The sequence below is a fragment of the Pipra filicauda genome, unplaced genomic scaffold (genome assembly GCF_003945595.2).
Source record: "Pipra filicauda isolate LSUMZ 115617 unplaced genomic scaffold, ASM394559v2 scaffold313_size859762_pilon, whole genome shotgun sequence".
In the NCBI taxonomy this organism is placed as follows: Eukaryota; Metazoa; Chordata; class Aves; order Passeriformes; family Pipridae; genus Pipra; species Pipra filicauda.
In genome coordinates, this window is record NW_024104436.1 from 286,028 (window position 1) to 299,883 (window position 13,856).

General features: G+C 36.6%; 1 protein-coding gene across 1 annotated transcript in view; it reads left to right on the forward strand.

The window, feature by feature from the left end:
• The window catches only part of WASHC4 (WASH complex subunit 4), a 39,818-nt gene that overhangs the window by 21,729 nt on the left and 4,233 nt on the right, over nt 1–13,856 (forward strand). Inside the window, exons 17-32 of the mRNA XM_027715094.2 lie at nt 338–484; nt 605–684; nt 1,570–1,675; nt 2,460–2,576; nt 3,579–3,747; nt 3,883–4,037; nt 5,562–5,636; nt 6,453–6,557; nt 7,431–7,565; nt 8,309–8,417; nt 8,873–8,939; nt 9,633–9,719; nt 10,227–10,374; nt 11,663–11,759; nt 12,250–12,446; nt 13,338–13,437. Coding sequence (XP_027570895.1) covers nt 338–484; nt 605–684; nt 1,570–1,675; nt 2,460–2,576; nt 3,579–3,747; nt 3,883–4,037; nt 5,562–5,636; nt 6,453–6,557; nt 7,431–7,565; nt 8,309–8,417; nt 8,873–8,939; nt 9,633–9,719; nt 10,227–10,374; nt 11,663–11,759; nt 12,250–12,446; nt 13,338–13,437 — 1,894 coding nt within the window. The remainder of the gene's footprint in view (nt 1–337; nt 485–604; nt 685–1,569; nt 1,676–2,459; nt 2,577–3,578; nt 3,748–3,882; nt 4,038–5,561; nt 5,637–6,452; nt 6,558–7,430; nt 7,566–8,308; nt 8,418–8,872; nt 8,940–9,632; nt 9,720–10,226; nt 10,375–11,662; nt 11,760–12,249; nt 12,447–13,337; nt 13,438–13,856) is intronic.

Here is a 13,856-nt window from a genome sequence, read left to right on the forward strand (position 1 = left end):
TTTTGTTACCAACAACAGAGAGTTGCTGATTAAAAATTTAAACTACATGTTCCTTAGAACTAAAATTGGCATGCAGTTGCATGCAGCTTGCACAGTGTTTGTGTACTGTAGGACCTATGTTCACGTTGAACTGCACGTATTCCAACGGTATAGGTAGGCAATATTGCTGAACTGATGGAGTGAGTGAATCTGGATTCAGTGAGCTCTGTTCACAAAACATAATTTGTTTGCAGAAATAATTTATGACAAGTCCACAAGCTTTGGAAATAAGTAGTAAGCTGTTACTTTTGGGCTTAGGTAACTTTTCTCTGAATTTCTTTGTCTTTCTGTCATCAAGAAAAGAGTAATTTCTGATAAAAAGTACAGTGAGCAGCGCCTGGATGTCCTCTCTGCTTTGGTGTTGGCTGAGAATACCCTCAATGGGCCAAGTACAAAACAGAGGCGACTGATTGTTTCCCTTGCACTAAGTGTGGGAACACAGATGGTAAGTGCCATGATTGTTCCAGCCCTTTGCTTGTTTGTTGTAGTGTCTTATAAATAAATGTAATCTTGTGATCTTGTGTTTATTTTTTATTTTGCCTTTTTTTTTTCTTCATTTCCACAGAAAACCTTTAAAGATGAAGAACTCATTCCCCTCCAGTTAGTTCTGAAAAAACTAGACTTGATCAGTGAACTTACAGAGCGGTAAGCAGTGGCATGTAGTATATAGAAGGCAGTGTAGTGTCTCTGGGGGAGCTGTATCTTCACTGTGTGAATGGCAAAATCTGTGTGTTTACAGCATGCTGGTGGTGATTTTTGCATGTTTTGTAGACCCAGGGATGGACAAAAAAAAATTTCAGAGTTAACACTGAAGCTCTGGTCTTTGGGCAAGTCATATTTTACCTGACTGTTGCCCATTAGGTAATTCGCTTCTGTCATTGTTCAGAAATTCTGTCACTTCCTTGGATGACTCGGCTTTATGATAAGCTGACGTCTTCCTCCTACCTCAAACCCAAAATTTATGAGTTAGTACCAGTCTGTTTGGGAGATGTCACACCATGTTTTACTGCTGCTGTAGTTTCAGTGGACACTCAAGTTAGATAATGTTGGCCATTTGACAGCCAGGTGGATATCTGGGTTCCATGCATATTTTATGGAGAGAGACAGACATCTTCAGTGGATGACTCATCAGTTAAATTCCTGGCATAAGTGTTCACAGGTTGTATCAGGAGAGGCCTGTTACTCCTTTGACTTACAGGAGAAACCAACAAGATACATTTGACCTCTAGGCTACTAATTGCATGTAATAACAAAATAGTTACTTAGGATTTTGCTGAGTGAGGCCCAGTGAACCTTTTTTCTAAAGCAGGTAGCTTTTATTTATAAATAGGCTAGTGGGAAACAAGAAATAAAAAGTTCTTGTTATTAAAGAACTTTCTTTTGGAGGACAACTCATCTGGAACATTAACTGTGTAAAACTTCAACATGAAAAGCAGTCATCTTTAGTTTAAACACACTAAAATAAGTATCGCTGTGTTAGAAGAATGGTTTCTTCCAATTCTGTGTCTAATAAGTAATCTTATATTCTAGGGTTCGAGCACAATGCGACTGTTGTTTCTTATACTGGCATCGAGCAGTCTTTCCAATCTATTTGGATGATGTGTATGAGAATGCAGTTGATTCTGCTAGACTACATGTAAGTAATAATGTTAGTTTAACAAGCCGCTGTTGTGGGAGAGATTCACATGAAGAGACGGTAAAGCTTAGTCTAAAGCTCTTAAAGGAAAAGCTCAAAAAAAAAAAAAGTAAAAACCAGGCTGCTCCCAAAGCAAACATTTCTTCTTAATCTGGAGGTTATAAAAGCAATCTTTGTTCTAAGTATATCCGTTAGATTGCTCTAAAAATCGTGGGTTGCTATTATTAACTCTGGGTCCCTGTGTGTCTGTCTGTCTTTGTTCCTCTCTTCATTCATTCTAATTTGAAATGAACACTCTTTGCCAGACTTGAACACTAAAAGCCTTTGTTCCTCATTGTGGTTACATATTTCTGAAGCACATATCACTATGTGCAGTGATTCTGTGTGGGATAGTTGTCCTGTAACTTTTTCCACCCCTCATCTCTCTTCCCCTCATTGAAATATTATCCGTTTGCTGCAGAAATGAATTATGCTTTAGCTTGATAATCCTGATAAAAATCAATCATCTGTTCCAGAGTTGTACACGCCATGGTCAGTTACAGTACTTAAATGAATATAGTGCAAATAATTTCTGGTGAAATAGCTAAAAAATATGATCTTCCAGTCAGCAAATCAATGGCAACTAAATACTTCAGATGTACAATTAAGGACAGGAAACTTTAGTAGGGTTTATGAAGTCCATTTTTAATAAAAATGGGAAGACTAGTGGTTTTGATTTTTGTTAGCTTTGAATATTATTTGAGATGCTGGTGACGTGTCTGTTAAGCGTAATATTTTTTTTCAGTATATGTTTAGTGCACTACGGGACTGTGTGCCTGCTATGATGCATGCAAGACACCTGGAATCTTATGAGGTGCTTCTGGAATGCTATGACAAAGAAATCATGGAAGTGCTCAATGAGGTAATTTGCTGTGATTGGAAACTAAAGACACCACTAAGCTTGGAATATCTTTACAGGCTAGCATCTACTATACCAAACTTGATATGATCAATAAAAATAGCACAGAGAACTTTGAGATTGGTGTGAAGTATTTTAATAAATAAGAAAGTGTTCAGTTTGACTGATGATTTCAGTTATTTAAGACCTGTTGTTAATGGTATCTGTTGGCTGGGAACATGAAAATAATGCTCCCTAAATTACATAAGTTAGCAAAACCTCAGTTACAGATTTGACTGTGCAGACAGAGGAGTGCTTTCTGTCAGATTAGCTTCTGCTTGAATGAATGCCTGAGATAAGTGCTACTGTTTTTAGTATGCATGGCTTTTAGTAGTGAACGGTCTGCAAATGTAGATGGCCTCTTGAGTGAATTATTATCTAGAATTATGAAGAAGGTTTGACAGAAAGAAAATGCAAATTTGCATTTCCTTAATCCTGATTTTTAACTTTTGAACCACTGTTTTTATTTGATTAGTTCAAAACCAAACATTACATATTCTTCAGACATTCAGGCCAAATTTCTTATTGCAAGACTCTTCCTCACTGAATTAGGTCTTACTATTTAGATAGACAGCCCTCAGCCTAGTTCCCCTTAAGATGAGAAGTGAGAATACTTAAGTTTAAATTTCATTAAACTCCTACATGGAAATTTTAGTCATGCAAAATATGGCACTAGGTAGTTAAACCTTTGCCTTTTCTGAGCTGTATAGCTTTTTCTTGCTATAGTGTACTAGAACAAGAACACAGGAAATAAATATCCTTGTGGCTCCCAAGTGTTGATTTGCTTGGACTTGTGTGGCTCTGCCAAGGCAAAGCTGTCATCAGTAGTTCAGTCAGTCCACGTATCTGTGGAGAGAAATTTTGATTCTGCTAACAGAGCATTGTAAGTGGATACTGAACATGACTTTTTTTGGTTTTGTTTTGTGGTTTGTGTTCGTTTTCTTTTTTCCTAACTTTCCTTAATAGCACTTGCTGGACAAATTGTGTAAAGAGATAGAGAAGGACCTACGCTTATCAGTTCATACACACCTAAAGCTGGATGACAGAAACCCCTTCAGAGTTGGTATGAAGGATCTAGCTCACTTCTTCTTTCTGAACCCCATACGTTTTTTCAATCGATTCATTGACATAAAAGGTGAGGAGTTACATGTTTTCTTCTATTATTTTCATCTCTGTTATACTTTGGCTTGGTATATCTCTTCACTTTTTTCCCCACTTCCCTAAGTAGATAGGTGGTATTATTTTAGTTCATCCTTCTGTGTGTTTACAGCATATGTAACCCACTATTTGGACAAGACCTTCTACAACTTAACGACCGTAGCTCTTCATGACTGGGCCACCTACAGTGAAATGAGAAACCTGGCAACACAGCGCTATGGTTTAAGTATGACTGAGGCACATCTTCCCAGCCAGACTCTGGAACAGGTACAGTGCCCACAGGGTATAATTTGTTCCATTCCACTGTCACACTAGCTAGCTGTTCGAAGGACTGATTGAAATTAAAGTACCCCAGAATAGAGAACTGTTTGGAAAAAGTGACCTTTAGTTTTGGTTGACTTGTGAGACAGGATCTTTACTTACTTTAGGAGATCACACCAATATCAGTTAATTTCATGTTGGACTTGTATGATTCATTTTTTTAACATAAGATTTGATGAAATGAGTCAAGTATGCAAAGTCAGAGAATGTTTTCTTGAAGATTCAGTGTCAGCAATTTGACAAACAATGCATCTGAAATAAAACTGTCACAAGTCTGGAATGACCTTTGCATGGTGTGTCTTTTCCTTGGTTTACTGCTTGCTTCTCAGCAGATTTGCCTTAGTGATCATCAAGAGAAACTGTTTCACAGGCTGGACATTGAGGACTTTGGGACACTTGTGCTTAGACTAATAGGAGAGTGACTTACAGCCCCCTCAAAACTGCTAAACATGGTTACATGCAGAATAAAGTTACAGTGTCATCAAGTTAATGGTGAATGTATTCACTTTTATAGGGTCTACAAATTGCATATTTCTGAAGACTTTCTTTTAAGAGTTTTAGTATCTTGGACACGTTTGGCAGTTAGCTTCATTCCCTCATTTGGATTAGCACATTGGTGAAAGCTCGTAGAAATATCACCTTTTTTTTTCTAATGTTCATGATGACTGTGTCTTCCTAAGTTGAAGGAGGGCACAGAACTAACAATTCTAGCTGCTTTTTGGTACAAAAGTGCTGTAGATCAGTTTCTGTTTCTGGGTTTGGCTTTCTATTGACAATATTTGGCCAACACATTGTTATAAAAAATTAAATAATTTCACAACATTGGTTTCATAACATTCATTCTGATATAAGCTTTACTTCAAAACAAAGACAGCTCACACTCCATAACCCTCCAGCCCCAGGAAAATCCTGATAACATCCATGGCACAACTGGAAATAGGGTGTAAAAATTAAATAGCATCCTCTCCATGCACATTGATAATGAATGGACTCCCTCAAGCAAAACAACTGCAAAATTTGTATTGTAAATAGAAAACTTCAGTCTCCTAGACAGGTTGGGCAAAACAATATAAAAAAGTACATAGTTGCTTATGTCTCTGTAGACATCTATATGTCTGTAGAAATCTCTAAGGCAAGATTCCATTTGGAATCTGAGAACAGCCAAATTTTTTTTTATAATTGGGCCTTGTGGAATAAACTTGAGGGATTCCTTACTTTCAGGAGAAGCTGGAAAAAAACCAGGCAGAAGTGTAAATGTTAAAATGTGGGCTGAGTTGCTTTATCTCCTCTAAGCATTATCTTGCAGACACTGAACAAAAATTAAGAGATTCTTCATTTTGCAAAGGAAAACATTGCTTCCTGAAACATCTTCAAGTAACAATAAAAAAGTAGTATTTTTGCACCTTAGTGGTTAGACATGTTCTTGAGGAGTTTTATCATAGTAATTCTCAATAAATAATGTTGTTTCAGGGTCTGGATGTTTTGGAAATCATGAGAAATATTCATGTTTTTGTGTCCCGCTACCTCTACAATCTGAATAATCAGGTAAGGTATATCCCATCCTTTTCCTGGCATTTGGCTCCAGTTTGAAGGGGTTGAGAAATGTAGAGCAGTCTATATGTAAGGAAAACCTAGGCTGAATATGCATAGTGACAAGCTGTAAAATGGCTACTACTGCTCTAGAAAAATGTCTTTGGGGATACTGTAGCTTGGTCTTGGAGAATGTTGTGTAAGCATATTTTGGATATGGTGTGCCAGTGGATCATTCCATGTCAATTTTCCAGTGAATCTACAAGGCAGCAAGGATAGTTGACTGCTCTATGAGGACATACATACTAAATATGTGATTTTTGAACTTGTAAAATGGGTATCTGAAAACGTGTTATTGGAGAGATGAAGCAGTGAATGACATGGAGAACATCTACAGGGAACAAAACTGTGGGGTTTCTCACAGTGTGAGAATGAGGGGCCCACCACAAAAATGAGCAGTTTTCTTAAAGAAAAGGAAGTACTTTTCCTCACAGCACAAAGTTCAGTAGTGGAACTTGTTGCCATGGTAAATAGTGGGGCCAAAAGTACAAACAGGTGTCAAAAGAGTTTAGACCACTTAATGTCAGATATAGTCTCAATAAATATGGGAGTCTCAGTGGAACATCTGCCTTGGAATTGTTGAGTCACAGCTCTGTAAAAATTGGAAGAACCTACCAGATAAAGTTTGTGCATGCTGCATTTCTTTGGTTCTTTCCCTAATCACCAGTTATCAGCAGCTTTCAGAAACAGAATATGTGCTACTTAGATTGATAATATATCACAGAACCAGTTTCGAGTAATTAACTTTCTTTTTCCCTTTGTGCCTCCCAGATCTTCATTGAAAGAACAAGTAATAACAAACACTTGAACACCATCAATATCCGGCACATTGCTAATTCAATTCGAACTCATGGAACAGGAATCATGAACACAACAGTGAGTATCTTTTGCACTGTTGTTGGATTATTTTTTTTAATTGTGCATGAAAGCCTCCAAAATCCTGCATCTCCTAATAGTTTGTCATTGTTCAGTTTTAATAATGTGATAGTCTCCATACAGTGCCAAAGATATTTTCAGGTTGATGCTTTCCAGTCTGCTGCTTAACTTTTACCTCTTTGCTGTTTTCTTTTTTTCTATTCTTCTGGCCCTATCAAAAAAAAAAAAAAAAAGAACCTTGCTGAAAGAGTGAACCCACTCTCAAGTCATTACTTTCAAAGTGGAAATTATTAGAAAAATAAGGTTTTAATGGTTTTTTGCACTATTCTTTTGAGAGTGGGGGCTTCAGTTTCTCAAGTGCTTTTACATTTCCTGGTAATGTAGAATTATTCACTTCTGATTGTGAGTAAGCTTATTTATGCAGATAGAGAAGCATTAAATATGTAGGGTTGAAATGTACTTCTGCCTTAGGGGAAAGTGTTTTAGAAAACTTTGAGGAAGTGAAAAAGGTGTGTCAGGAGGTTATGCAGATTCTGTGACTTGACTGAATAAGTTGAGCATGTCTGCCCATTTCAACTTGAAATGTTTGTGTTACTTCAAAAGGACAGCTACAGGATATTCCAGACAAACTAATGGTTATGTCATCGACTGAAATAGTGAACTTGTCCCTTGATCTCTCTGCCTTTCCTGAAAGAGAGTAGGCCTTCTAGGAGAATGGTTTTCTTTATTCTTTTAAACCAGTGAAATTAAAAAAATATGCTGAGAACTTATAGTACAAGGTACACAGGCATCTTCTGAAAAAAGGCTGTTAGATGTGTTTGTTACTTTGCTAACTTTTTTGATATGACTGGTTTTTTTCTTTTTGTCCTCTAGGTAAACTTCACTTACCAATTTTTGAGGAAAAAGTTTTATATTTTTAGCCAGTTCATGTATGATGAACATATCAAATCCAGACTTATCAAAGACATCAGATTCTTCAGGGAAGTCAAGGATCAAAATGATCACAAGGTATTGTAGTTTTTGATGGCTTGAGAGTAACTTGGCTATAAGAACTGCTACTTTTATGTGACTGAAGGTGCACCAAACCGTAACACTCCTATTATTTGTGTATCTCCATACAAAGTGACATCTTTTGTCCTAGCAAAATGCAGTGTTACAAATGTCTGTATTCAGGGTGGCTTTTTTTCATTCTGTCTGCTCTGTAAACATGAGACTGGCTAAAATCATTCTCCCAGTGACCTGAAAAGGATGATTTGATGGGGTAGTTGGTTATTGGAGGTTCTAAATTTCTGGTCCAAAACATGCTTAACAGTTGTCAGTTTTGAATAATAAGCCTATTCAAATTGAATCTAAAATGATGTGAACGTGTAGTACTCATTCCAGCATGTCAGGATTTGGGGATGAGGGTCTGATTTTTTCCTGCTAGAAAATTGATTTCTGAAAAATTTGAAGACTGTGTACTTAGTAAAATGCACTGCTGGCTTCTTTGTATGTCATGTGCTTATTTCTCTTAGGAATACTTTCTTGTTCTCAGTAACACTTCTGTTTTACTTCTCAACTTGCAGAAATGACTTAGCCAAATGACTTTTGTCATGTAATACAGACAAACAGGTGTATAATTTATAAAAAAAATGAAGCTGTAGATGTGAAGTAAGACTACATTGCAAATAGAATTGTATTGATATGATGACTACTTTTTTTCCTAATGATAAGTAATTATTCTTACAAATTATTCTAAAATATTTTTCTAGTATCCCTTTGAAAGAGCAGATAAATTCAACCGTGGCATCAGAAAACTTGGAATAACCCCGGATGGCCAGAGCTATCTTGACCAGTTCAGGCAACTCATAAGTCAAATTGGTATGAAATGCTATCTAAGATGTTATAAATGTTATTAAGTGAAAGAGATCTTCGTGGCCTAGTAGCTGAACTTTTAGCTCAGGCTAAACCTAGATTTAATTTCAGTCAGACGGAAAGTAGTTCACTTGTAGCCCATGCTAAATAAATGCTCTGATCTAATTACACAGTAATGTCATTTGCATGTCTCAATCCAAAATATACTTACAGCTTGCAAACATTCCTGTTCCCTTTTCAGCTCTTTTCTTTTTGTTAATGGAACTGACTTTTATCCATATTGAGTGCATTTGCTAGTAAAAACATAAAACTGCTAAGTTCATGTACTTAAAAAAATGGCCATATACCCAGCTAAAGTATTATATTAATTTACATTTCCGAGCTTAATGGAGCTATGAAAAGTGTGTGTGTGGATTTAAGTAATTTCAAATTGCTTTTTTTATTTTTTCTTGTTTTTAAAGGCAACGCTATGGGTTATGTACGAATGATAAGATCTGGTGGACTTCACTGCTGTAGTAGTGCAATTAGGTACTTCCACAAATATTTCATTTTTCTGTTTACTCCTCCTCATTCCTTTGCTCCCTGTTCTTGTTGGTATTCCCTAGATTCTTATCCATCCCCAATAAATTTTGAAAAGTTCTATTTATATGCCTTCATTCAAGGGGAATTATCAGACAGTGCTGGAATTCAGAAGTGTACAGTCATTGCCATAAACCACTAAAAGAAATTCTATGGAAAAACCCTGGAAAAAAGTTAATAGAATGTACACATAAGACATTAGTCTTTAAGTCAGTAATTTCTGATGTTAATCACCTCAAGGGCATATTAAGGAAAAATAATACAAGCCTTGAGGAACTTGGAAAAACTGTCTTTTTTCTGTATAGATATTGTCTGTGCTTATAGAAGGTTATCAAAACATAGTGACTTTTACATAGTAAGAAATAGTTTTTTTGCAAATTAATATTAAACTTAGTTACTAAGGGCATCAAAAGATACAGAGGAGATGGTAGTCCAGTAAAAGCAGAAGTACAAATAATGGTGTGTATGTGTTTAGAAGTGAGGCTAATAGTGCCTGGATGAAAATGGTATGGCAGATATGATATAACTTGAAGTAAGTAGTTCAAGCCAAGAAGATTAAATTAATTGAATTATAAATTAGGGGTAGATACTTCAGTGAGCATAGACAGTTGAGCATAATCCTAACAAACAGTAAGTTTTCAGGTTTGTTCCTGATCTGGAGGATATTGTTAACTTCGAAGAGCTGGTGAAAGAAGAAGGACTCTCAGAAGAAACACGAAAAGCAGCAAGGTACACTGACATCGTGCCTTTGAGGTCTGGGGCAGGGATGGGATGAGAGAATTTTAATTTTATGTTTATAAATGCAGGTATTATGTATGTGTGTTAAAAGTTCAGCTGCCTTTATGCAAAAATATTTGCTTCAAAGCAGAGAAAACAGAAAGAGTTGTTTTGAAAATGCGAAGTGACACTGGAACTAACAGACTGTTAGAGCCTGGTGTCCTGATGAAATCCTTGCTGTTAAAGACTAATAAGCTTTAGTCACCATGTGTCTGAGTTCTGCTTTTAGAATGTGCAGGGCCTCAGGTAGAAAAAATGCAAATATTCCATTCGTAGAGCTTTCTTGAGGAAATTAAATCAAGAAACATGATTCAAATTGGCTGTGGAGGAAGGGTACTCTTTTCCAAATACTGGATTGTGGGTGTACCAAAGGGTGAAGAGAGGGTTGTTATCCCAAGAAGTGAGTAAGCAGTGGAACTTCTAGCAGAAACCAGGTAACACATTGCTTACCCTCTGCAGGCAGTTGGACTCTGTGCTCAGTGACCTCACACGTAACTTTGCAGAAGGAACAGAGTACTTCAAAATGCTTGTGGATGTATTTGCTCCGGAATTCCGCAGTCCAAAGAACATGCATTTGCGGAACTTCTACATAATTGTTCCCCCACTGGTGAGTATTTGCATTGTACCAGGACTTATTTTAAAGAAATGTATCAGAGCAGGTTTGTGTTTAAATATTTTGTGTTAGACTGTTGACTATCATATTCTGTTTTCTTCCCTGATTAGTTATTGTTTTGAGTGTGGTTTCGTTGATAGTTGTCCAAAGCCATGTTTTTCTTTATTTATCTCAATTCACATACTAGCACTAAAAAGGTGCTTGTAGAAAAGCTACTTCTTCTTGAATGAAATTTGGAGAAGCCAAGTGAGTTTAAAACCATATTCTTCACGTGTCTGCTCTTTCTGCATCCCGTTGGGTATCTTTAGGCTCTTTTAGTGTCACGTTCTAATGCAGTAAAATTGGGGCCCTCTCCATTGCAGTTGGACCCGCTCTTACTAATAAGCTTTGCTTAGAAAGAGATCAACTAAATGGAAGTGATGCACACTTGAGTCCAGCATTCTGAGCATTTGGAAGCAGTTCAGTTTAGAGGCCAAAATGATCCAGATGGATTGATATGTAACATCCCATTTTAGAAACTAATTCAATAGTGTTGATGAGCCATAAACTTAAGACTGTGAGAGGACAGGTATGTCATGGTCATAGAAGTGAGGAAAAATAAAGGCTCATGACAAATACTTTTGTTATTTTTCCTTTTCTTCTGAGGAATTTTTTGTGATAAATACAGTTTCAGGCATATACCATCCATTTTAGTTTTGAAAAGGCATTTCAGTGTAGTTAAACTTGAAACTGTCATAGGTTTTCTGGAAGTTAATTTACTCACATTTCCGTCTCAAGAGTAGTTATTGCATATTCAAACACATACCAATCACTGGATCTATTGTACAACATCATTGTAAATTTAAGACTATTGGAATATTTCTACAGTTTTCTAAACAAAGTGAAATTAGCAGCAGTAGCTTTAAAAGACTTTTATTTTAAGCTTTCCAGGAACCTGGGCTATTTTAATTATCCTTTACTTGTTCATATGTTTACCTCTAGTAATCACCAAGAGAATATGAAGTAACAGAATCTGAAAAGAACAGTGAACATTAAGATCTACCTTTTTTTTTTTACTTACACATATGCAAATGTTTTCCAAAGCTTTACTTACTTTTCTTCCAAAAAAAAAAAAATTTAGAAAAAGGACAAGTTTTAGTACAAAAATGCATAGGGATGGGCCACACAGTTAGCACAGCTTTGGGCATGCAATTATATTCATAGGTAGCAGCCTGTGTGTGAACGTCTTGTGAAATTTGTGAGTCTCTCTTTGTGATTCCAAGACAACTTTTCACTTTTTCAGACCGTCAATTTTGTAGAGCATTCAATCAGTTGCAAGGAGAAATTGAATAAGAAGAACAAAAGTGGAGCAGCTTTCACTGATGATGGGTTTGCCATGGGTAAGTTGCAGCACACTCAGTAGCCTTTAGTAAGCCAACGTAATGAATATTTGCAAGAAGTGATTTGTTTATACTTTGTCTATTCCCATAATTAAAAATTACGTCATTTAAATTTTATTTGTCTTGGCTTCAGCACAGTGAATTTGAGGGTTATGGTTGTGTTCAGAATCTCCTGAGCATGGAATAGCTGTGTATGGAAGCAGACAGTTTTATCATATATTGGTGTTTCCAAATTTCTGTCAAAGCTTGTGGATCTCAGCCAGATGAGAAGGAATGCAAGTATTTGGAGTTGTGAGGTGTTAGAAAACTGAAGCATGTTCCTTAGTGTGATTATTTTTTTCCCCTGATCTAATAAATTTAATTGTAAATTAACTGCAATTTAAATTATATTTGTGGGGGAATTATCAGCTTGGGCTGATCCATAAAAGACATTCACAAAATGTTTTGCAAATTGCATGTTGACTTTGGTACATGGTTTGTTAATGACTAGGTGTGGCTTACATTCTGAAGCTTTTGGATCAATACCAGGAGTTTGATTCTCTGCACTGGTTCCAGTCTGTTAGAGAGAAGTATGTGAAGGAAATAAGAGCAGTAGCTAAGCAACAGAACGTGCAGTCCACTAATCAAGATGAAAAACTACTACAAACTATGAACCTTACCCACAAGCGACTGGAAGTTTGTTTACAGGTACAGCATTGGCCTAGTTCTCTATTCTGTTCTTTACTGACTTCAGAACTTACTCATCACAAATCAGGTATCTGTTTCCTGATGGATCTCATAGAGAACAAAAACCAAAGCATTGTCTACAGCAACAGTGCAAAACAAATATAAACACTTGAGGTGTGTGATCCAAATAAGAAGTCATCAGTGTTTGTGATATTTGAGTGGAGTGGGAAGACCTAGTTGAATGGAATTCTTTGTCCCATGGAGTTTGAAATCTAATGCAGCTAAATTCTAAATGCTTAAATAGGAGAGAATAACCTTTTGGTTAAATTTTGTGTAAAAAGATTTTACATAACACTGTGAACCCTCAGAGTTGCCTGTGTGTTAACTTTGAGCTGCTAAGTTGAATGATGCATTAGCTGTCAACTGGAGGAAAGATCCATTTGAATTTTGAAGCACTGCAGCTCTGTGGTGTGGTGCTTTCTCTATCTTGATTTGAGAAGGCTATGGGACAAATCTGTAGTTGACTATTTATACAGCCCATGGTTACATTCTGTTGTTGAAATAGATGAAGCCCTGTATGTTCTCATGATTCCCAGGAGTGTGCACTGTGTTTGGGCCTCTGTGTTAAGAAAACTCATCACTGAACCTTGTTCAAAAACTGATCAAGGTCGCAGTGATGCTGCTTTGCCTAAGTTGCCCTTTCAAGTAAAGGCTGACATTTGCTTTGTAAAATGCATGTGAATAAGGTATGAATGGAGAAAGATTTTTTTTTTTTTTTTTTAGGAGCATTTAAGAGATTTAAGATACTGAAATCTAGTTGCCTAAAATGCTCCTGAAAAATCCCATTGGTATCTGTCTGCAAATTCATTCTTCTGATACACTGATGCTTCTCTTCTTTATCTTTTCCCTTAGGAATTTGAACTCCTTTATTTTTCACTAAGTAGTGCAAGAATTTTTTTCAGAGCAGATAAAACTGCAGCAGAAGAAAGCCAGGAAAAGAAAGAAAAAGAAGGTGGGCAAATGCTACACATAGAACATTTTGGCTCATGAGAGTGTGGGACTTAGTAGGGAGGGTGCTTTTTTTTTCTTTTTTCCATAGCTGCTTTCTTGCTGGTGGGTTGATTCAGTATTTCAGAAGGGGATTTGTGAGGCCAAGGGTGATAGAGAAGTCAAGAACCACTCATGAAGGCCCTCTTTGGAACAGGTGAATTTCAAGCTGGGCTTCTGGGGTGTAGAAAAAAAGCAACACCACAAAAAACCCAACAAACCCCAAAAAGTCTGGGACAGGGAGAATATACTTGCAGTAATATGAAGTTCAGGAACTTCAGCATCATACTTACCCCCTCAATTACCAATGTTGACAATGACAGCTTTTACTGTACAACCTTAGCTGGTATGACATAAAGTGGTGTTTTTCACCTGCTGTTTACC